This window comes from Cygnus atratus, chromosome 9 (assembly GCF_013377495.2).
Source record: "Cygnus atratus isolate AKBS03 ecotype Queensland, Australia chromosome 9, CAtr_DNAZoo_HiC_assembly, whole genome shotgun sequence".
Lineage (NCBI taxonomy): Eukaryota > Metazoa > Chordata > Aves > Anseriformes > Anatidae > Cygnus > Cygnus atratus.
In genome coordinates, this window is record NC_066370.1 from 4,617,225 (window position 1) to 4,641,941 (window position 24,717).

Genomic DNA, 24,717 nt, shown 5'->3' on the forward strand with positions numbered 1-24,717 from the left:
TTGCACAGGAGCCGAGGCTCTCCACAGCCATCCTGATGGACACCAGGCCGCAGGAAACTCCACCTTAAACACCAACAACTGCATACCAGTGCACAGGAGGCTGCTGCCGCCGCTGCTCCAGCTTATGCCAGGAGATGTTTTTTTCATCCTGAAGAGTCCAAACTCCTGAGGGAAGAAATGTGGTTTATTACATACTTGTCCTGTTTCTTTAAGGCTGGACTGTGCTGTGCATGAAAAATTTTTTGGAAAACAGGCTCAGAAAGGATGACTTAACAAGTAAGTGTTGTACTCTGCCAGACCAATGGATTGCCTGTTTGTTTGGGATTGACGGTAGCACAGTTTGGGTATTAGTAGTGGAAATTCCCCCTTATGCCGCGTCGGCTGAGGAGCCTGGGGCTGTCAGTCAGTATTAAGATTCAAGTGTGTTTTTCCAGGACAAGACTTCTGTCTTGTCATGCTGTCATGCCTGTGCTGTTACGCTGCAGAACGGCAGCACGCTCTTCCTGCGAAGAGCGAAACCCCAGTGATCCGTGTGGGGCCAACATCCCAGGCCCTCAGCACACGTTCGCTTGCTGGTGGGGGGCTTGGGCACAGTGAATGCGAACAGCAGTGTGTGAGGGAAGGCCAGGGGTCTAAAAACACCAAACCCCCTCAGCGTGGCTGCCAAGAAGGGGCACGGGGGTGCCACGGGACCACCTTTGGGAGCCCCTTCCCCTCGCTAACCCACGTACAGCGGCGCTGAGCACCACAACGGCCGCCTCCCCAGCCCCTTCCCCTTCTTCCCACGGCGGCCGGGGCTGAGGGGGGGACCCCTGCCGCCGCCACAGGCGCTGCGGCCCGCGGGCAGGCCGCGCCGCTCCCCTCACAGCCCGGCGGGGCGGAGCGGGGCCGGGGGCCGGGCGGCGCCTCCCCGCGCTGGGCTCCGCGGGCGGCTCTGCCCCGCGGGCGGCCGAGGGGCGGGCGGACGGGCGGGGCGGGCCGCGGGCCCTATAAACGCCGGGCGCCGCCGCTGCCGCTCCGGCCGAGCGGTGCTGTGAGGGGGCGGCCGCGGCGGGACCGGGCTGGGCGCTCCGAGGGGAGGTGAGCGGCGGGGGGAGGCCGGCGGGGGCCGGCAGCGCTGCCCCGGAGGGCGAGCAGGAGGAGGAGGAAGGCAGGGGGCTGTGCAGGGGGCTGTGCAGGGGGAGAGCGGGGTTCCCCCCGCCAAGCCGGGCGTTGCGCGGGCTGCCGAGGGGCTGGGTGCTGTTTTTCCTGGTACCCGCTTCCATAAGTTTCCTAGCGCCAGCTGCGCGGTGGGGGGGGAATTGTTATTATTTTAATTTCTCTGCGAGCAAAGAGTTTTTGTGCTTTTTTTCCCGCTGGGCGTGCAAGAAGTGAGCTGAGCCCGGCTTGGGGCGCCGGGAGCCGCTCCGAGCTCCTCCGGCAGCGGCTGCATCCCTGCTCCATCCTCCTCCTCCTCCCGGAGGGGGCTTAGCTCTCCTCCGACCGAGGAACGGGAATCAGAGCGCCCGAAACCCGACAGAGGAACGTGGGACGAGGATTTGCAGCCGTTGCGGTTTGGGGGTGAGGAGGGGTGTAAGTTTTTTTTGTTAAAGCAGGCTTTAGCCGGCGCTGGTGGCACCAGATGCCTGCTGAAGCAGGCGGGAGCTTAGCCGGGGCTGTCTCGGTTCTGCTCCGGATGGCGAGGGAGCGCGCTGCGTGTCCTCGCTTCTGGGGGGGACTCGGGAGCGGTCAGCACGCTGAGCAGAGAGACTTTTGTGTCTTGTTTAAAATGGTGTTCGGTGCCTTGGCTCGATGTCCTCACGTAGAAATAAAACCTCTGGCGACACCAGTGCGCTAGCCAGTAATGTTAAAAGAAAGCGCCAGGTTTCTCTTTTAAAACTCGGGAGCACCTACCTGTGGAATAGGGGCCTCAGACAATGATTTCTTTTCCCCTTTCCCATGCCTGCATGTCGTTCTGAAACGTGGCTTGGTTTTTGTGGTTTTGATTGCATTCTTGGGCAACTTCCTGAAAGAGAAACCTGGTAGGCTGACTCTTTTACGCTGCACTGAAAAATGACTTCCTCCTCTGCCTTGACTTTCTCTTGTGCGAGCGTTTAGTTACCCTGGTCTTCCCAGGAATTCATTAGGAACCAATTTTCACAGTGACTGTTCATAAACTGTATGTAGGTGTAGCAGCTGCACTGCTGTGTGGTTTGGAGCAGGGGAGAAGCTGCAGAGACGCTTGAGCGATGCGAAAAGCAGCTGCATGCCTGCCGAGCGATCGGGTGAGTCCCTAAAATGTGTGAGGTGAGCACCGATGCAAGTAAAGAGACAGGATGAGTAAGCAGAGGAGTTCAAATATGTGTAAGATGTGCTAGCTTGGAGTTCTGGCGTTTTGTGGCGTGTGACTAAACCTGTGAGAGCAGCAGCTGTTTGGCACAGGAATAAACTTTGTGTAATGACTGCTGGTCCAGTGGGTCTTTAAAACTGTGGGCACGCTGTATGTTGGGTGATTTGTCAGCACGTTTTGCCTGTGCGGTTAAGATGCTGAAAAGCTGTTTCTCTGGAAGTTGCTCTTGCTTGTGCTACCTGTGTCTGGGTGTTACAAAAACTCCCCTTCAGAGGGTGGTGATGTGACCATCATTACAGAGCAGTCTGTGTCTAGCTCTAGGTACCTCGTGTAGGAGATGGTATAAACTCATGTCAGTACCAAAAAAAAAACAGGAATCTGCGGTGGATTTTGTCTAAAGGTGCACAAAGAAGTGCTGAAGCTTCTGTTTGGTGTTGTCAATGACAACAGGGAAACTAGCATGTCTTTGAGGCATGCAGAGACGTTCAGTGTGGGTCGCTCCGTTGTCAGTTCCAGTCCTAAAGCTCCTCAGCAAGCATGCTGTTAGGCAGAAAAAATGTCAAATAGCAAAGCCAGTATGTTGTACTAGGCACTTTTAGACTATATTAGCGTGTATGCATATAGATGCATCAAAATACCTACCTCTCCTTATTGCCAGGAATTAAAATGGAGATGTACGTAAATTGCATACCTCTGCAGTAAGGGAACAGTCTGGAGGGAGCTGAAGCTGTGTTTCTGTTGCTTCAGAGGTGGTGCATGCAGTGTCTGCTCAGCTTGTGCAGCCGGTCACGGCTTTTGATCCTTGCTAGGCAACTGCAGTGCTCGTGATTGAAGAAGCTGAGGCTTGCTGGAAGCCCTTCCTTGGAACCTCAGGTCAGGGTTGCCTGGACAGCTTGAATTGCTTAATCGCAAGCAGCATGCCTTTATACCATTAGTTAGGGGGAAATCCAGCCTAATTGACAAAAGACTTCCAGTTAGTTGGCCTGTTAACCAGATTCTGTTACTCTTTAGTGCCAAAGATTTTATACATGGGAAGACAGGAAAAAGATGGATTAATCATCACTAATCTGTAACGTGTTACTGGATACAGTCATCCTTGTGTGTCTCTGGGCATCCTCCCTGTCACCCGTGGCATTCTTACAAATCATGTTTTACAGCAAAGGTTTGCCAGCCTGGAAGTACAGTGTCATTCAGAGTACCTCTATTAACCATAAGCAACTTGTGAATAAGTGGAGTGATTTAAGAATTGCCCTTTCTTTTTAGCTTTGGAGAGCAGGTAGCATGGAATAGCCTGTCTCTTACAATGAACTTTAAGGTTAACACTCTAAATTAGAGAATTATGAAAATACAAAGTTACCTTAAAGTGAATGGCTGGTAGGCATGAAAATAGGAGAAAGCTGAATGTGTTCAACCAGGTACATGTTCAGGTGAGTCCCCTCTGTGATGGCTAAAATGATGGGGTGGGAGGAGACAAAGATGAAAAAGGTGATCACATCCTACAGCTACACAGATGTTTAGGCTGGTGTGCTACGGAAAGAAGCTGTCCTGTGTCCTGCTTCTTCATGTCTTAGAACCAATGTGGTTCACAGCTCAACTGCATGGGTACTTGTGCCAGCACACAGGGGAGGTGCTGCTGAAGTAGGAGCCAGTGACCATGGACAGGAAGAGGATGGGACAAATCTAGTGATAATTCTAGTTTGAACCACAGTTTCTTGAGTTACTATGGCCTTAAGATACTTAGATGCTATGTGAAATACTTTATCCTTTAGCACCTCTTCGTGAGCAGTGTCTGCAGAAACGCAAGTCTTGGTACCTGTTTTACTGTAATTGTCCATGGTCCAGTGGTCACCTTTAATAGCCAGAAAGATGCTTTTGCTTATAGTTTCATAATGAAACTGGGAGGTAACTCATGCTGGTGTCTGGTAACTATGCCACATAGTGGTTTAAATACGAGAAGATACTCATCTTGTGAGGTGATTTCCTGAAGGTGGAGATCTCAGTCTTGCTGACCGTACTCCACAGTGTGATGTAAACCATGTGCTGCAGGCGGCTTCCTGTTCTCTTCTTCCTGGGCTTTAGAAACAGCAGCCTAAGGTTTAACTTTTTTACTGTCTTGTGATCGTGAGAGCATCTATGAAGGGCATCAAGATTCATCACCAGCAAGTTCTGAACTGAAGACCCCAGCGCAAGGCTGTGTGTGTGCAGTGGCCGCAGCATGCAGGTACAAGCTGTCTGTCTGGGAGGTACCTGTCAGTGGCAGACTGTCAGCTGGAGTTGTGTTATACAGGAGTCTCCAGAAGCATTATTGGGATTTGTTGGTACATCTTAACCTCTTAGGTAGGCTGATGTGCAGATAATAAGAATTTATGTTCATCAGCTATGTAGCTTTGACCAAGCTTTTTCTTCTTAAATGCTTTTCTTATTTAACAGCTTGAACTTTTAACACCTATTCCTGCAGAATGGCACGTTGTGCTATTTATTGATGGTTCTCACTGGTCCTGAGACAGCTGTGTCATCTGATATGAACTGCAAGCTTCAGCTAGCCAAAGGTTGTGTTTTTGTATTTTTTTTTTTTGTCTTTTAATAGGAGGGAGGTTTTTCTTGGCTCTGACATGTTAAAGGTACAAAACCGAGAGCAGGACTAACTTTAGCTTTATATCTTCCATTCAGTTTTCTTAAAGATGTGAAGTAAGGAGCTATCTAAGACTTCATATGTACAAGTTGGTGGCTTTGTCTTTTAGCTACATGTCTGTCTTGCAATAGACCTTCATGCTGGAGAAGTAGTTCGCATAGCTTTCTCAGCAGTGAAGCAAGCTCGAGGCCTCCAGCTGCTCTGGCAGCTCAGCTTAAGAGGCTGCTTGTCCTAGCTAATTGCCTACTTCCTCTGCTGAGGTTTGTCATCTGCGTTACAGAAATAGCGATGGGCTGCATGGAGGCTTCTCAGCTAGCGCAGCTCACAGCCCAGCCTACGAACTCCAATCTGAACTGAATCAGATGGTTTAATATACTAGGTCATGATCTCTTCTTGCAAGACTCTTGTACATAGTTCATATTCAGTTCTTTTTTTTCCTATGGAAATTCAGGTCTTGCCTTTCCAGAAACCTGTGGTAAGCCAGTGGGATTAATCAGGAATGAGGTCAGATTAATGAAAAGAGCATGTTTTCTCAAACGTAAGTCTTCTGAATAGCTTTTAATTCTCTTATTAACTGGTTAATGTCAGTCTTCTCGCAGATGACTGCGGAGGGCACAGCTGGGGCTCCCAGCACAATGGCTCATTCCTGCCTCCTTACTAGATGTGACTCCTGCATCCCTACAGCACCAGTGGTTTCTGGCATTTGTAGTTGGCTGGTTCTGCTTCTAAAGCTGGGGGTGGGGGGAAGATGAGTATGAGTAAACCTATGTGCTGCAAAAAAAATGTAAATATCCCTAATGTAACTAAGACTGTGATAACTTTAAGCTAGCTTTGAAATGTCTGAGAAATGGCAAATAGAAACTAGTATCTGATGTTTCCATGAGCTTAAGTCTGAGTCAGTGAAGCTGTCCTAGATTTAAGAAGTTGAGCTGGTTTTAATCTTGAATTTTAAGAGCTTTTATCCTTGGTTAAATTACATCTTTAGAATTATACTTATCTAATATTTCAGTTTGGAACAGGGTATCTAAATTAACTTGCAAATAGGAAGTTCTTGATCATGAACATTGTACAATATGATTAATAAATAAAAGGCTAGTCTCCTATCACTCTAGTGTTACAACAACAAGCACTGTAAATGGTTAGAACAGTGTTCCTGATCTCTCAAAGTATTTTGTTGGAAGTCTCATGGCAGTATTCCCTAGACACAAATGCCTCACGTTTAAGGTCTTGGATATCGGCCTGTATAAGTACAAGATCTTTTAAAAGTTCTCATGATGAATAGTGAACACTGGAGTTGTTCCAATTTACTTTTATGGTGAAATAAGTCTATCAAATACAAATGTGTAAGTTCATAAAACTGCTAAGAGTTATTGCCTTTCTCCTACCTCTTGTAGGAGGAAAAAAATAGGTAGAAACTTTAATATTAATAAATATCTGTGTTGCTTTCCTTTTAAAGACCATTTGGAAGATTGAAAGCCTGTCTTTTCACCATTTGGGCATCTCTATTGTGCACATGCTTCAGCTAGATGTCACGTGGCTGATAGATCCTGCCATATCTATTAATTTTTAATTTATTTTCTTAATAAGTTGTGTTGTAAAGCTAGACTGAACTGTAGGTTGTAGAATGATAGGAACTGGGCTTGGTAGCATGCTTTTTTAATTGGAAAAATATTTCTTCTGTAAACTAAACCTAAAACACGCAGAATCTGAAGGCGACTTCTTGTTTATTCTGGTATATAACAACTCTCAAGCCATGTCAAAGCTCTAGTGAAATTTTAGTGCGGCAGAGCGCTTGTCACTGGCCAGCAGAAGAAAATTCTCCTTGCGGGAGAAGGAACAACTTTCCTTTTGCTCTGCAGGTGTGTGGAGGTGTGAGAGTCCTGATGTCAGAGGAGCCCTGTAGCAAGTGGAAATGAGTAAGGGTACTTGTTTCCCTTTCATGCTCTTCGAGGAGGAAAAGGAGGTCAAATACTCTAGCAGTAGCAGGGGTTAACATAAAGGTGGTGGTGGGGAAACAGTTGGTAAGACACCAGCCATTGTTAGTCCCACACCTTGAGGAGTTATTTCATAAATCTGTACTTACATAGTCCATTATCAAAGAGTTAATAACCTGTGCCTTATTAATGGGAACTTACAGTCCAGTAGGCTTGTCTTTGGTTCTTAATGAGCCTGTGCTTGCATAGCAAGCGTTATTAATGCACAGTGAAAGTGGGAGCTGTGGTTCCACAAAGCTTTTTCTTCTACAGAAACTCAAATGGGAACCTGGGTTTTGAACCCATTGCTAGGTTTTAGGCAAATACTTAATCACTGAGCCATCAGTCCCTCTACAGGGATAAATCCAGAGCAGTATGGTATGGTCTCACTGCCTTGTTGTGAAACAGTAGTGTTACATCTTTTTTGGAAAACGGGTTCTGCAGCATTAGTCATGATGGGCTGGCTGTCCCATTCTGTTTCTTCATTATGGTAAAATAACCGGTAAAATAACCATGTTGCATAAAGAACTGAAGATCAACAAAATAACTTCTTTAATAAAGGGATGCCAGTAAATCAAAAACATAATTCTCCTTAATTCTATTGATACTGTAAGACTTGACGATGGACCTTAGAGGTCATGGAGATTCTTCTTTAAGCACAGAAGTAACACATAGAAACCCGTAAAAGGGTTGCTGAGTCTCCTATAATGAGAGTGCAGGTGAAGTCTGACACTGGTGGTAGCGCTGCAAATTGCCCGAATCACCTCTGTAAGTCGCCTGCCGGGTGGCACGAGCGAAGTGTTTGCTTCGTGAAGCGGAGTGTAAGTGTTGGCTCTTTCAATTGTGCATGGGATGGAAGTAAAAGCAAATGCTACATAAATGCCTATTTATGTTCTCGAAGTCGTGCAGTGTAGCTGTAGGCTGGTTCCAGCTGAACGGTGAAATCTAAAGCTATCTCTGTTCGGTTGTACTGTGCCACGTGAAACGTGGGCTTTGTAAGCCTCTGTGATGGAAATGCTGTCAGAAAATGAGCCTGGCTTATGGACTGCTGGAGACATTAGCTATGAGGCTGCGGAAAGCCTGAAGTGAAGCTTGACTGTGTGTCCTTCATGCTGAACTGAAACTCCCAACAAGTGGTGGTCAGGGCTCTTCGTAAAGAGCTGTTAAAATCTTTCCGTTCATGTGGGAACTCTGCTTGGACAAAGAGATGGTTCCTATCTGGGGCCAGCCAGTTTTACAAGTTGGAGCTCCACTGGGAAATTCCCCCTTGGCAGGGGAGGCTGGTTGGATAAAGCTGGGAGGGAGCCATTCCAGATGGAGACAGTCCATCTTGAAACAAACACAAGCAGATGAATGAACTGGGAGAATTAGAAGTTGCAGAGAGAGGATTAAGCTTGGAAGAAGAGAGCCTCAGATCCAGTACTGTACTCCATGCCTTTGTGCAAAGCTGACTGCGGTGCCGGAAGTCAGACCAGTATCTTAACGTGCAAAATGTCTGCTGAAATAAAAATCCTTCCAGCTTATCTCGGTATACAAAGCATGTTTATCGTGGTTTTGGTGTTAATTTACTCCTCTTCAGAGCAATGCAAGTACTGAACTGTTTAAAAATGTTTAAAACTTATTCATCCTTTCTGTATAATGCTCTGCATGTATTAAACCTTTCAGGTATTGAGTAACAGAAATCTGTTTCGTTGTGTTACTCCTCCATGTGACCTGACATGCTGATACACCGTGTGTTTTCATATATTAGGTAGCACTGGAAGGAGCTCAGACAAAAGGAGAGAGGCAGCATTGAGGAATATCAGAAAACCTGGAGAAAGTCAACATTTCAGAGCTCTGGCTTGTCTTGTCTATTGTGCACTGTGGAAGACACACCACCGCTCCTGAACCTGGACTTGCCCACATTCAGGATGTGGGTCCTGTTGCTCTGAGTCCAAAAGCACGTTGAGAAGTAGCTGAAGGCTTTGGAATATAAGAGGCATAGGCAGAGGAGGAGTTGCAAACTTCTGTGAGGGGGAGAGGAAAAGCTCACCAGCAGGCTTGAGTTTCTTAACATGTTGCCAAGAGTGCATCTTCTGAAAAAACAAGATCCAGCATGTGACCTTCCCACTGCAACCAGAGAGGTCTCATTGCTTTAGAGAAACAATTGCTGTGTGCTCAGCCAGCTCTTTAAAAGGCTGTTAACAAGTTTGGTTAAGTATTTATTCAGTCCTGCTGTAGAGAGTTGGTTAAATGCCTCAAGTGAAGCACTTTCTTTGAGCTTACATGTCAGCTGAAATAAGACTTTTTAAATTAGTAGCACAGATGGCACTGACAAGGAGACAACATCATCTCAGACTGAGATGCCCCCAAATATTGGCCCAGGCAGAATTTCTCTGGGCACCCAGGGGCTCGCTCTGAGCTATTTGGGACTTAAGTGAGACCTGCAATGTTGCAAGACTCTGCTTTTCGGGTTTACTTTACCTTTAGCTGCGCTTGCTGCTGAAGTCCAGTGTCTAAACTTCCTTCTGCCTGATGAGTCTTTAAAGAAACTGCAGAATCCCTCTTGCAGCTAGAAAAGGGATCCTTGTGGGTTATACCTTATTGCTGCTGAAGAGACGGTTCAAAATAAATGCTTTGAGATGTCTCGCAGGATTCTAACGTACTGTTGTACTTAGTGCAGTGGATATGTGGAAATCTAAGAAAGTTCATTATTTCTTATTTAATTCACTTAAAGTGTTCTTCAGGCTCTTTGGGGCAGGTCTTCTCCAGCTCAGGACTTGAGCTAAAAAATTCCAGATTCAAAACTTATTTTTCCCCCTCTAACCTTGAACCAAACTAACCTCTTTTGTTCTTACTGGGAAAGAGTGCAACAGCCCAGTCTAGCTCTGAAGGTGAAGTCCTTCATAACCTAATTCCTTTCCTGTGGGAGAATCTCCGTGCTCAGTAGCCTTTCACGCCTGGGGCTGACGACAGCTCCTCCCAGCTCCATCAGATGTTTTCCTGTACGCAGATCAAACAGCCAGTATTAATGTGCCTCTGCTTTTGTACCAAGCGTTCTGCAGGTGCAGGCTGGAAGCACGGTGTCCTCTTTGACGTAAATGCTTCCATAATAACTTCAGCCGAGAGCGTAAGCTATATATTATGTGGGTGATCTAAATAGTTGAGCGTAGTGAGAGCTGAGTGCGCTGCCTAGTATGTGTGAGGGTTAGTGTTTGTAACACCGGCTAGAGGCTGAGGTCATTCGGAGATTGGTAGCCCGAAGACATTTCATCTGTCATGAAATAACACGAAACTACCAGTGCAGGTGAGACACGTCGTGGTGTTCCTCTTCCTTCCTGAGAGCTGTCTACCTGACTGGACCATTCGGCTAAAACTATGCAGCATCTTCAACCAGGCTTTGCAGTCAGATACAGGCAGCAATTCCCAGTTCAGCGTGGTGAATAGGAGTCAGGATGGTGCTGCTTGGTAAGGCAGAGGGCGTGATGAAGTTCTTGGTGAGCTTGCCACAGACTAAGGATCTCTCATACAGCTCAGTGCATGACATAGCCATCTGCTTTGTTTGGGAACCTTAGCATCAGGATTAAGAACTGGGTCTGAATGAGGAATGAAATTTGTTTATTATTCTTTAGGATACATTTTGTTGGGTCAATGTCAATGTTTCTGTGGTCTTCCACTTAGAAGTGTAACCGGTGGGATGCTTTCCTTCCTCGAAGTGCTCGATCTAAAAATTGGGTGGACTGCCTTGGAGAGGGATTTTTCTTGTAGTCCAGCATCTTTCAGAAGCTCACATTAATGTCAATGAATATGTCTGTACACTTTACTCTTAGCCTGTTAGTTTTGTTTAAAAATAAAATATACATTTATAAGGGTCACAGACAAAGAAATGACTACCTTATATTTGTTTCTTTCCGAAGCCTTAGGTTTAAATCTAACTATTGCGAAGTTTTTAGCTTCAATTATGAAAGTTTGTTGAAAGCTTGTTGGTATTCTGTGTAGCAGGTCAACTGTTTTCCATCCTACACATCCTACATCCTTTTTAGATTATTTTTTCCTCCTTGCACTGTGATTAAGCTGTTTCTTTCAGGATATGCAAATGCACTTCTTGCTACTGAACCGCATAAAAGTTGAATATACTGAAATCCATGCTAGGAGCATTAATATATGAATGCTGCTTCTGCTCGGAGATGAAATGAGCTCCTCAGCTAGCTCTTTAGGTTACACAGTGGGCATGGCAGGGCCGAGCATTGACTGCTCAGTAACTATCTCTGAAAAGTGGTTTTACTTTTTTCCTGTGCTCAGAATACTGCAGACCTTGTTTTCATTTATTTAGTAGGTATCTGCTAGAGATTGTGCTCTGAAATAGAGACCAACCCTTCCTAATGGCATAGCGGGAGGGAGAGGTTGGGCAAGCGTGGTGGTTTCTGGGGAAACCAGGCGCAGGAGGCCATCGTTTTTTCACTTGGAAAGATAAAAATAAAAATCTGCAGCAGTGGCCTTGAGAGCAGAGTCATGTTACTCTGACAAGGCTCCCCACGTGTCGTGGGGAAATGCGCGGCTGCTGGGAGCTGTCACCAGAGAAATAAAAAAATAAATGTGGGACTCAATACATTGTGGTAGCTTAAAGGGAAAGGAAAAATATCTGGCTTCAATTAGGCTTGTGCAGATGCAGCACGTAAGTGACAATAAATCATAGCTTTCTTAGTTTCGTAGACGTGTCACCCTGGTCTTTGCCCTCGTAATACGCTCTGGGCAATGTAAGGTGTCACGGGTAGGTATGCTCCAAAGGGCCAGCTCCCTCCTGGTTTGCCAGCTGGATCAGGTGGGGCTGCCGCTATCAAAGGCAAGCTCAAAGGCTTGGGTCGTGTGCTCTGTGGCAATGCTGGGGCTCCATCGCTGCATGGGACAGGCGGCATTGCACCAGCATTAACTGTTTGCTTGATCGTGAGTACGTCTACTAAGAAGCTCTCGTATTTTTGTCTTGTTTGCTTTTGCCAAGGTCCTACATAAAGGTGAAAGTCTGATTATACTGGAATCAAGAATTTTTTGTAATTATCAATTGGGCTTCCTGGTAGGTTTTGGTGGCTTGCTGGCCATCTCTTTTCTATCTTCTCTGAGTGGCAAGCTCAGAGATGATGCTTCCCGCGAGGCAGCTCTGTCTGTGCAGCTGCTTTCTGGGAGAGGGAGGCAGCCTTCTGTCTAAGAACGAAACTGGAGATTTCGCGTGGTTTGTACATGTTTGTATCCAAGAACTCTACGAAGAATATCTTTTAACATTAAAAAGAAAAGTACAGAGTCATTTTCCTTGTCAAGTTGCCGGTGCTGCCCATGATGGGTTCCTACTGTAGCCAGCAGTGAGGCCCGGGACACACCTGGGAGGTGACCCATGCAAGTGGCTTTGGTGGGCTCAGGCTGCACCTGGGCTTTCTTCCTGCACATCTGATCGGTCAAGTTCAGTTTAGTTGTTGGAATAGGGTCAAGTCCAGTTTAGTTTTCGGAGTAGGTTTGCGTGTTGCCAGGTGGTGCTGGTATGGGGCTCCTTTGGAAGGAACTGCTCGTCAGGGACACCAAAAGTGCTAGGGGGATAGAGGAGGATTAAAAGTCTGCTAGGGAAGGCCGTTTAATAGCAGGCAGGCTGTTAACCTTTATAGGACAGCCTTTTCACTTCTGACATAACCTGGATCAGTCGACAGGTGCCTTGCTAACGATGATACATCCCATTTATCAGCAGCTGGGCTGGGGGAGAGATGTGTCTCTGCTCCTTCGTGGTCAGCGTTTGGTTCTTCTGTGCTGCAACAGCAAGCTGGAGGAGGCTCGTTGCACCTCCTGAAATGGCAAAGAAAGTGGAAATGCTGCGTTTGTTGCTTTCAAGTCTTAGCACAGTCAAAGTACATGCTATTAAAAGATGATTAAACGAATCTATAGAAACACCAGCTGGCTTTCTGGTAACCAAGTGCTCCAGCGTGGTCTGAACTCGCAGCGTAGGTAGGCTGTGTGATGGCAGAGCTCCTCGGTGCCTCGTGCCCTTTCTTGAGAGTGGGAGGCAGGCTGCTGAAACGGTGTCAGCTGTGATGCTCTCTGCTGAATAACGAGTCTCCACTGGCCTCCAGCTCCGGGGTGGTTTAAGCCAGAAGAGTGAGTGCGTACTGATGATCAGAAGGCTCAAGTGGAGGAGAGGCCTATTTTTAGGTTTTGCATGTGGTATGCAAATGACTCTTTAATCAGCTGTATGCTTTCTGCAGCCTGTTTAGCCCTCTGTGAGCTGGGCTGCTCGTTGACTCATCAGTGTGTCTGGAAGACTAACACCAAAGTGCTCAGTTGAGGAACCGGCTCCCTTCTTGGTCTGAAAATGGAAGCCCATACTCTTGAACGGTGAAACTTTAAAGTCTTTGAAATGTAGCTGAACTTCTGAAGGATGAGTGAGAGGGCCTGATTTCATGGAAAAGGTTATTGGATGGCTATTTCTTTAAGTACTTGTTTGCCCTAACAAAAAGGGGATTGAATACACATCCACGAGGAGGAAATAGAGCCTAGTAGGTAAATATTACACAGTGTTCAGGATTTGGGCTTGGTTCTCTAATCAGATGCTGAGAGGTCCTGAACAAATTGTTGCTGCTGCTTGTGCCCCAGTTTCTATGGTGTCGTGGGGGTAACAGTGCTGACTTCTGGTAAGCTTTGGGATCTGCAGGTGAAGAATGGCCCCACTTCGAATACAAACTTACTTCTGCCCCCATGAGCTGCTTAATTTTCTTATGCAGATAAGTAAAGGCTAAAATCTAAACTGAACCTTTCGTTTTACAATCTACATCTTCCTCCTGTTACCCATCATGAAAAATGCTAATTATGCAGCTAACTTTTGTTATTCTAGGCAGGTGTAAATTCCCACAACAGAAGGCCTGTTGGCATATGTACACGTGCTGCTTCTGTTAACTGCAGAAAATGATCTATGAAATGTTCTAGTGTGTTGTATCTTGACGGGCGAGGACCATACCACACTTCTCAGCACTAGCTTATCCTCCAGCTCAGTTTATCTGCAACATAAAACTGACAGAGCTTGGTAGGGGGGCGGCAGTGGGTGTCTCCCAGCCTGGTGCCTGGTGGGTTTTGTCCTGCTGCCTAGTCACTGATAGCTCGATGTTTGTGGTTGTCTCTGCTTCTGGAAGTCCCTAGACCTGAAGTACTGCTGGCAGTAAAACGCAGGTGTGAGTCCTGCTGTGAGAGGGCTGAGTGGTGCATGGAGCACGTGCAGGGTAAAGAAAAAGTTGAAATGATGAAAAATGATGTACTCATGAAAGCTGACTTAACTTTTCCCCTCTTGTTTTCTTACAGGTTATTTCAAACCAGAAATCATGAACTGGCACTTCCCACTTCTCTTTCTTCTCGGGACTTTAACATCTGTGTGTTCCCAGTTCAGCTTTTATCCTCTGGAGGAACTTAGCTCCGATGTTGGAATCCAGGTCTTCAATCAGATAGTGAAAGCTAAGCCTCAGGACAATGTAGTAGTTTCTCCTCATGGGATTGCATCTGTTCTGGGGGTGTTGCAGCTGGGTGCTGATGGCAAGACAAAGAAGCAGCTGACAACTATGATGAGATACAGTGTAAATGGTCAGTGATTCCTAAGGTTCTTTGGGTGTGGTTTGTGTTGTGTTTCTTGTGTGTGTCAGAATCATGCTGTTTTGAGATAGCTTTAAAAGTCTGGGAGATTGCATCATAAACATATTAACTTTGTTACTGAAGCAAGAAATGGACATGTTTGAAGTTAATTGGCAACTCACGTATGGACATCTACATATTCTTGAACTGGCTTATTAGCAGCTTTGTTCATGATTTCATGGCCCTGGCCAGAACTGCACTCATCTTTGCAAAGTGGTCTCCCAGGACACTGTGAATGGAGGTCCAGTGCCAGCCCTGTGCAGGAAGGCTGCACTACCCCATTTAGGCTGTACTAAACAACCCTGAATGTATGACTTCTGAGACAACAGGGCAATAGATGACTTCTCATTGTCATGTTAAAACCAGTGCAAATTCTAACCATACAATTGATACTTTGACTTTATTCTTTCAGCTTTGTTCACTCATGTTTCTGCTGTCAGAATCCCTAAGTCTGTAGTTCTTGTAGTGCCTTCTTGAAACAGATGTTTCTGCTTGCCTGTTCCTGACACTGCATGCATGCGTGTTTATATTCCTCTGCCAATCTCTGCCCCTCTAGGGGGTGTAGGCTGAAGGTTCTTGCTGCTTTACTTTGCATGCTGAGTGTTTTTGTGAGTATTTGCCAGCAAGACTTAACATCTTAGTGCCGGCATTCTGCCTTCCTTCCAGGCATAGGAAGTACTCCAAAAGGTAAGTGCATTTTTAAATCTTGAGCAGCATTGTTGTATAACATGTCTTGTCTTCATTTGCTTTGCTGTTTTGGTTTAAAGTACAGCAAATTGATTTGTCAGCTTAAGATCTAAATGTTTTAGAGTTCCAACCATGGGATAACCAACTTTAGGAACATTTGAATGCTCAAATCATGAGTCCTTGCAAAAATTTTGAAGCATTATATCAACTGGTTTTATTTGGCTTGCACACTTCCTAATTCTCTCTGAGACAGAGGTTCTCAAACTTCTCTGAAGGTAGCCAGTACCTTGCTATAGAGACTTGTTATGGGATGCTACCTGTCTCTTTGCACAGACTTCCTCTGCTCTTGTTCAAGATTGCCTTGCAGTCCTACAATCCTTTGGCAAATATGGCAACTGCTTTGGAAAGGTAATAGTTGGAAAGTATTTAATTTATCTTTAGCTGTCTTTTAATGCAATTTAGCAGCTGGAAGCAAGGAGGAGAGCCAGCATCATGAGACCAGCCAGCTCTCCCCGGACCACCACCAAGTGCTCCGTGGACCGCCAGTGGTCCACAGAATACAGTTTGAGAACCTCTGTTATGGTATGTTCTCCAAAAGAATTTGCCCATAATATTGGAGAGTGAACATATACAACTTCATACAAATGGTACTGCTAAAGCATTCATGATATAAACAGCAAAGCCATCTGAGGCTTTTTCTTATCTGCAGCTAAGAGAATAACCCGACTAATTCGTTCCCTTCATAGCTCTTCTCTTAAGTTTGTCTACACAGGGAAGTAGTCTGGAATTGTTCCTGCCTAAATTGTATTGGGAAACACAAGGAGCCCTTTAATAACTGCTATAAAAACAGCCACCCAAGCATCCTGTCCAATATAAAGGTTGATCGTTATGTTTCTTGACTGGCAATAGCTTCCCTGTGTAGACAAGCGCTTACTCATAAGCTATAACATCAGGGAGAACTGGGTATGATGAACATGACGGTTCTTCCATGCTGTCATATGCATCCTCTCACATGCAGTGATGGAGCTAGCAAGCACTCAGTATGAGCTGCTTTAAGATCCTAAAGGTCTTGACTGTAAACACTGGAACCTACGCTGCTTTTCTCTTTTCTTTAAAGGCAAGCTCCATGTGTTGAGGGATTAACACTTGCTTGTAGCAAATTTAGTTTCCTTAAAGACTATGTCCTGGCCTAAGGCTTGACTTAAGGCTTTACTTGAACCTTGTATAGAAATTTTGTCATCTTCATTTATTCTCTAGTAAATGGAGGGGGAGAATGGTGAGAAAATAACTTATGCTTTTTGCTCTGAGGTTTAAGACTACCTGTATAATTCTGTAGTCATGTTGGCTCTGAGTGATCAGGCTGAGTTGTCAACTTCTTCTGTCACTGTCACATAGCTGACAGGTTATATGGGTTTATATACTGTGACTTCTATTTTAGAATAGTTTCTTCTGTGGAAGAGTGGTTAGTAATTCCACACTAAGACTTGAATCCCAATATTTATCCTCAGCATTGTCAATAGCATTCTGTGCAGACCACTAGGTGGGGAGCAGACATCACAGTGAAAATAATGTATTTGCTGGAAAATGGTAGTCTCTTCTGGATAAGAGATCAGATATGGGTGTCTTGGAAGCCCCCTCAGAATGTCTGCTTTGGTCTTTCTCTACACCAGCACTTAGTCTGAACTTTTGTGTCATTAATAGTTGCATATAAGGTAACTGTTTTTGTCATTTTATTCTAAATTAAACTTGCTGTTCTTTCCAACTAGGAGTTGGTAAAGCGTTAAAGAAGATAAACAGGCTCATAGTCTCAAAAAAGAATAAAGACATTGTTACAATTGCTAATGCAGTATTTGCAAAGAGTGGCTTTAAAATGGAAGTGCCTTTTGTTACAAGGAACAAAGAAGTGTTTCAGTGCAGTGTCAAGAGCGTGGACTTTGAGGACCCAAATGCAGCGTGTGATTCCATCAACCAGTGGGTGAAAAATGAAACAAGGGGTGAGTATTAGCGAGTGTTTTCTGTGCGTGAGCATGGCATCTGAGACCTCTCAGTTGCGGCTGGAAATACTGGAGAAAGATAAGGGAGGGAGAGAAAGCTCTACCTTGCAGTTGAATACTGTCCTGAAGCTGTCGTGTGTAATGCTTTGAGCCTGTGGGCTGGTCATCTGCAGTCCCACTACTCTAGCAGATGTGTCTGCCTGGTGGCCTTGACAGGGGTGGGTGTCTGTGTGTGCATGTGTGTACGTGAGCCCATCTGTCTGTGCATTCAGGGAGCTTCTACTGCTCTCTGCCTTCATTCAACCTGCAAGAGATCCAAGCAGTGTTCTTCTGGAGCTAGGTGTTGTCAGACGTGCTTGCAAAGCAACTCAGAAGCAGGTGACTCAGTAAATCAGACCTCTAAAAAGCTTTAGAGCAGTTCGGCCTTTGCAGTTAGTACCCTAAATCTTTGCAAGATATGTGTCAGTGTTGTTTAGTAGAAGACTTTTAATTAACACTGCCTTGATGGAACTCCTCATGGTTCGAGCTTGTTGCCATCTAGTTGTCAAACTTAGATATGCTTAGATGTCATATTTTGCAACATAGTCTAGAACTACAGAACTAGAACCATGTTTGGTATCTCGGAGTTAAATCCGTTGCCTCCTGGATGTGAGGAGTGTTGCTAATGATGTTGGATGTGACATTTGTGGAGCAAGGCTGTCAAATTCTTCTCTACCATGCCATCAGCTTTGTGTAGCAGTGTTACAAGCAGTGTGTGAATGGGGGAAGTCCTTTAGCTGAAACTGTTACCAAGTTTACGTGCTTAGTTTAAATCTTAGATCTGATCACATGCTGAAAAGCATAATGCCCTGTTAGTTATAACATCAGTCTATAGACTAGCTACATATGTTTGCTTTCTAAATATCCCTTGCTTTTTGACAAAGAAAAGAATGCAGCCATTGGTTGTATGAATCTCAAATGTATTACGCAATGAATAGTTGGTGCATTCACAGATCAAAAGGCTTAAAGGAATATGTGCTTCAGTTTCTTTGTGAACAGCTGACTAGTGTTAACACAGCCAGTACTCAGTCTTTCTTTATTTCTTTAGGTATGATCGATCAAGTTGTAGCTCCAGATGATGTTGATGGTTTGACCAGACTGGTTCTAGTAAATGCCGTGTATTTCAAGGGCTTATGGAAATCACGATTTCGACCTGAAAATACAAAGAAACGTCCATTTTATGGAGCTGATGGGAAGACCTACCAAGTTCCCATGCTGTCCCAATTATCTATCTTTCGCTGTGGTAAGCTCAGTAACCCTCACTACCACGAAATACCTAAGAAGGGCTGTAAAACTTTGCTTCTTTCCTTCAAACCAAAGAGTTTGCTGTATATGTGGTGTTTAATAGTATTGTTTATTGTGGCTGATACTGGAGGCTTTGAGTTACAAAAGCATCTTGTACTGGTGAGGTACAGAGGAAGTAGCTGTTAAAGGTATTTAACAGTTGCTTAAGGTCAAACACTCTAACAAAGTACTTGTCTTATCCTGTTGTCTTCAAAAAGAAAAACGAGAAGTACTGAAGTTGAGAACTTTGCATATTGCCTAAACCTTGCAGTAGGAAAAAAAATTTTTTTAAGGGATAAGAATGAAGGAGACCTGCCAACAGAAACAGAAACTTGAGGTTTATCTGGTGATGAGCTGTATGTAAAAGATTAGGGTAGAATTAGTCTATATTTCACTGTGTAATAAAGAAATGGGGCTTGTACAGTCAACGGTTCTGGGGGAGCCAGCAGAGTACAGGGTCAGTGTGTTGACTGTATTGCTCAAGGTGTGAAGCTGCTTTTCAAATTCAAATTGAGTCACAAGAGAGAAGTAGCTCAGCAGGTTTGGCCTGACTTCTGAGATGCTCAGAGCTGACATATGCAGCTTGATACAGCTAACAGTGTACTTCATAGTTTCAGCTTTCTAAACGCGTGGGGATTTTTACTGGTCAGAAATTAAAGATGTGATGAAAGAACATCTTCCATTGTGTCCCTCTCAGAAGAGGGCAGCGCTGTCTGGAACTTGCTTCCTTATGTGCTACTGATAGTATGAGGAATAGGCCTGGAAACGTAACTGTCGATAAATCCAAAACAGCAGACAAAAAGGACCCACTGATATGCTTTTAAATACCTAATTTTACTGTCAGTAGTGCTCAGCTAATATTAGCTGATTTGTGTTAAAGTAAAGAGCTGTAACTTCATCTTAAAACAACGCATGTATTAGAGAATGTCTAACTTAAGATAGCTGCTTCAAGTGTGATTTGGGGGAAATGGGGAAGCCTACTGTGGTGTATGCTCTATCTGTGGACTTTGGAGGAAGTTCATAACTAAAGACAAGATTTAGCAAGCCTATCTTCAAAGTTTTTCATTATTCTCTTGATGCTGGTTTTAAAAAAAAAAAAGCTTCATTACGTTGGTATCAATTCAGATTAGAAATGTCACTAGGTTAGAAAAGAGCAGAAGTACTCCTTAGTTAAAACTCGTTTTAGGTTGGGCATCTTTGGATATCCTAACAAAGGGCTTCTATCCTTTTGATCTTCAAGAGTTTAAAGATCCATTTTCAAATTTCATAAATAACTTAAGCAACGTTAGATCCCATCACTTGGTTACGAAGATGAAATCACCTGTTTCATACGTCTCAGCAGTAAGGATTGCAGTATACAGCAGACCAGGCAACTAGTATTTCACTGTTGGAGAGGTTACCATTTGTCACTTGCTTGTAGTGACTTCTGCAACCATTATTTTGATCTGGAGGTCACAGTCTGAGTACCATAATAAAAGGAAATAAACTACAGAACTTGACACAATTCTTGCCTAATAAGTGCAATGCTACTAGTTTTCTAGCAATACAAATTCAGCCAAAGCATGGTCCTGGCAACAAGATTCAATTTCTAATGAAGACTTCAATTTTCAGTTTGAGCTGACAAGTGCAGACTCACATGAAGAAAGGGGAAAGATAATAAAATCCTATTGCTGTCCAAAAACTTTCCCAGAAACCATGTCTGTAGTTCAAGTTTTCACTTGAAACTCCTGTAGAAAGCCGCATGCCAAAAATCTCATAGCAACCAAAGGGAACTTGGAAAAGAGGGTTGCTTAAACAGTCTTCCCAGCGCTTGCTCTAACTCAGAGATGTTGCTATCTCATTCCTTCTCATCTACTTGGCCTTCTCTGTTACCTCAAAGTGGCTGTTCTCCACTACCTTGAAGGATCTCGTTATGAAGCAGTCTTATTAAGCAAGTAAATCGAGTAAATGCAACTGACTACTTCAAACAGGAGCTATTTTAATCATTCTCGGAGGAAAAAGAGCTTGTCTAAAAGATCTCATCCATTTAGAAAGATAATGTGCTGCTTTTTTTTTGCTTTATGCTTCTCAGTGCTCAGTCAAATCTGCTTGATCTCAGTTGCAGTAAATCCGAGCTGATTTGTGGACCTGGTGACTTCTAGCATAGCTGGCTTTCTAGTCTGGCCTGATGAGGCTTGTCTGGGGAAAAAATATAAAACCTGAATAAGTATCATATGCTTCACAGTATCATCCCAATTGTGCTTTTTGTCAAGCCAGCGTTTGTAGAGATGCCATGCCACTCCTTGAAGAGATGCCTAGCTGGGAGCTAGGCAGTCTGTGACTCTAGAATCAGTTTTAAGGTGTGGGGAAAAGCTTTCCTAGTAGACTCCTATAGCAGTAGGTATCTGAAGATAAAATAGAGATTTAAGGCTGTAGGAATTGTCTCATTATCTCTGCTCTTTTTTAGGCACTACAAGTACTCCAAATGAGCTGTGGTATAATATAATTGAATTGCCATACCATGGAGAAATGATAAGCATGTTAATTGCTCTGCCTACGGAAAGCACAACACCACTCTCTGCTATCATTCCCCACATCAGCACGAAGACAATAGGAAGCTGGATGACAACCATGGTAGCAAAAAGAGTGCAGGTTATTTTACCCAAGTAAGTACTCATATCACCCATTTCTCCTTCAAGGAATGTTTGGGAGGAACTACATGTATAACTCCTCTGATACAGGAGAAACATAGCACTTAGGGTAACTTTCCTGCATAATTCTGATATATTCTTTTTTTGCTAATACCAATTAGATTTACAGCAGTAGCAGAAACGGACTTAAAGGACCCTCTGAAAGCACTTGGTATTACAGATATGTTTGACGAGTCAAAGGCAAATTTTGCAAAAATAACAAGTAAGTTATTTTTCTGAATCCATTGTGGTCTTTATTCATAGTTTCTGGCACTGAATGAAGTGCTGTTTTACCAATGCAGTTGTCTGTCTTGTCTTGGGTAAGTGTTACCATGACACTGAAGCAAAGTTCTGTCTTGTACCCAGCCGAGCATGGCTTCTTGCTTCTATTGAATACTGCGTGTCTTTTCTTTTGCCTTGCATCGCAGCAGTAAATCATGTTGGTGAGCTTTTCAAGTTAAGATTTGATCTTACAAATTAAGTCTCTTAAGCATTGCCTAAAATCATGGAAAGACTTACAACAATACTTTAGACCGTAATTGAAGATGCAACTGCGTTAGTATTTAACTTTCCCTAAAGTATGTATTTAATATTAATTTAAAACTTAATTTTTCATAAACTGTAGGAAAGGAATAGACTAAATGTCTAGCTTAAACAACTGGACCAAATGAGAGCTCCAAATACCAGTATCTGAAAACGGTGTGTAGACATTTTCAAGCTCATGGCTTTAAAATGTCATCTTATCTCTGTTTTCTGCTTCCATCAAACTTCTAAGCTTCTACAGAGATGTAACAAAAAAGTTTGCCTTGTGCTTGCTTACCTTAACTGGAAAAACAAATTCCTGTTTTAACAAAAGCAAGGTGTCTTGCTAAGTCCTTTCTGCCTCTCAACACTGAGATAAGTGTGAATGTAACTTAAATTCAGATAAAGAAATGACTGGGGGGAAAAAACACTTTCTAACAGACCATAAAACAATAAAGGCTAGTAAATGGGGAGGAGTGAGGAGTAAGATAGCTTATTCTCTATTTTTTTGTAATTATAGACTTAGTGACTGTATTCAGTAGTGTTCTTAACAGCATCGAGATTTCAGCAGGATTACAGCACCTCTTGTTATTAGCTATGCTAGCGTAGCTGCTAGCTACAAGATACTTTGGGATTTTACTGCTAGTTTTATTGGAAATACTGTTCTTGTTTTTTTCAGGAACAGAAGGTCTTCATGTATCTCATGTTCTGCAGAAAACAAAAATTGAAGTTAGCGAAGATGGAACCAAAGCTTCTGCAGCAACAAGTAAGCATCTCTACTGATATCTAGCAGACTGGAAAACTGCATTAAAAGGCTATGCCACTAAGCAAAGATAGAGCACTTCCTGCAATGGTCTCCAAGTAGACTTACTTAAATATCAACTGATTTGATTTTGTATTATGTAATTTCTTTGGAATATCAACTTGCTGGTATTGATCAGAGCATTGGTGTCCTCCAGGAAGTATAAACAGGTTTACCTTTTTCTGGAAAACTTCTTTCAAATAGCTAACACTTTGGTCACTGGTATAAAGTTCCTGGTTATCCAGGTGGCAAAGAGTAAGCTGCTATATCCTTTGTGTATGATAACCCAAGACTTCCTTCCAGTCTTTTGTGGGCCTTGTGTGTGTGTGTTGTTTTTTTTCTATGCTTCCTATAGGAATAAAATGTGACTTACGCTTCTTGTCTAAGCTGGTAGATTTTAGCTGTTTATCTCTGCCTCTATAAACTCCTAGTACACACCAGGAAACTGCACTTTAATCGAATATATGCTGTTTTATGTTACGTGCTTTGTCTAATTTCAAATCTTATCTCTCTTTGCAAGCTGCAATTTTAATAGCCAGGTCATCTCCCCCTTGGTTCATAGTAGACAGGCCATTTGTATTCTTCATCCGGCACAATCCTACAGGTAAGCAGTACTTCTATGTGTTTTTCCGTGGAAGTTAAATATGAGCTATGCAACAGACAAAAGAATTCCCAGCTGGGAAAAGTCTGGAGCTACTCAATAGCTGTTGCTTGGGGGTGGGGTTGTGGGGGTTGAGTGGTAATAAAAAAAAGAACTATTGGAAGTATAACTACTACAAGTACATTTTTGCCTTTAACAATAGATTATCTTTAGAATACAGATCAGCACAGGGAAAAGTATTGGCTACCAAGCTAACAAACTGACATGGCAAGTTCATGGGTACAAAAGAACACCATCTTTAATGGTCCTAGTTCCCTGGTGTGGAGAGAAAATAGCTCTATTACTGATAGTGAATTAGTGAATTGGCCCAGCTTTCTGATGGACTGTAAAATTAGCGCAAGGACCAAGGATAGAAACAGGGACTTCAGGGACCTGGGTTGTTGGCCTGGCCTGCCATCAACAGATGTGAGTGTCCAAATATAAGTGGTCGTGGTGTTTCGCAGCGTGAGTTGACTCTTAGAGCAGAGCCGACCTGGTTACTTTCAGTAGCATGTGAACTTCTTGCAGTGCCATGTGGATGATAGATATGCTAGCTACTGGGCAACGAGATACAGCTGCCAGCGCTGGCAGCAGTCCCCAGCCCAAGGCTCCGCAGAGCATCAGAAGAACCGTGTGTCTAGAAATGTGAGCCAGCCACCTATCCAAACATATGCTTCTCTGCTGTCTACTCAGAGCTAACAAACTTGGGGGAGGATAGACAAGACTGTGGTGAGGCTCGACCACGTTCTGTGGACTGTTATGCTTTCATGGAAAAGTTTAACCGTGTTTGCAGACTGTGGTAAATCCTAGTTTTTGTTTCATTCCCTCAGGTACAATCTTGTTTATGGGACAAATAAACAAACCTTGAATGTGGAAAAGACTTTCTTCGAGAAGTAAACAGACTCATATGACACACCCATGTTCTGTTAAATATTTTGTACACTACTCTTTGACTTCACTCAAGAACTAGTTTTAACCACTGACTAGGTTTTGAAACAGGAGTCGATGTAGTTCTGGCTTTGTGGGGAAAAATACAGATTGAAAACTACAGTATTTCTTCAAAATGTCTAAAAGATTCTCTAAACTACTGAATGGTTACCTATGCTAACAAACTTTTTGAGCTTTTTCTGTATCTACTAAGAATTTTATGTATGGCTTTTGTGAGAGGATTTTAACAAAGAATGATAAGCGTTTCTATTAATGTTGGTTTCTTCTTGTGTGTGGAAAAGGTCTAATTTTGTAGATACCCCTATCAAGATTACTTTTGGTTGTTGACTATCTTGATACCTGGGTATTCTTGGTAGAAATAGATTAAAAGTTCTAGCAGTTTTTATTTTATATAGTGCATGTATCACTGAGAGTTTTAAAACTAATGTGGTGTTAGATACACATCGCATTGTCCTGTCTTATTGTAATGTAAACTTGTCATTGCTAGTATACACTTTCTATTGGATTTAAATTTTATATTTGTTTTTGTACAAAGGAAAAAAATAAAAATGCATTATGAACAGTCA

The 24,717-nt window shown here is 43.6% G+C and overlaps 1 protein-coding gene across 7 annotated transcripts; it reads left to right on the plus strand.

Annotated features, from left to right (window-relative positions):
• The first annotated feature begins 972 nt into the window (after positions 1-972).
• Positions 973-24,717, plus strand: SERPINE2 (serpin family E member 2). Of its 7 annotated transcripts, none has more exons than XM_035544636.2 (11): positions 1,023-1,080; positions 2,167-2,264; positions 14,243-14,518; positions 15,716-15,835; positions 17,020-17,247; positions 18,335-18,529; positions 21,017-21,215; positions 21,362-21,462; positions 22,441-22,527; positions 23,084-23,167; positions 24,034-24,717. In XM_035544636.2, exons 2-11 carry the CDS (start codon positions 2,246-2,248, stop codon positions 24,069-24,071), a joined length of 1,347 nt encoding a protein of 448 aa, XP_035400529.1. In that variant the 5' UTR covers positions 1,023-1,080; positions 2,167-2,245; the 3' UTR covers positions 24,072-24,717. The 7 variants fall into 7 exon arrangements, with proteins under 7 accessions (XP_035400533.1, XP_035400529.1, XP_035400535.1 ...); XM_035544639.2 differs by having other exon boundaries at positions 1,025-1,080; positions 15,719-15,835; XM_035544638.2 differs by lacking the exon at positions 1,023-1,080 and adding an exon at positions 1,374-1,560.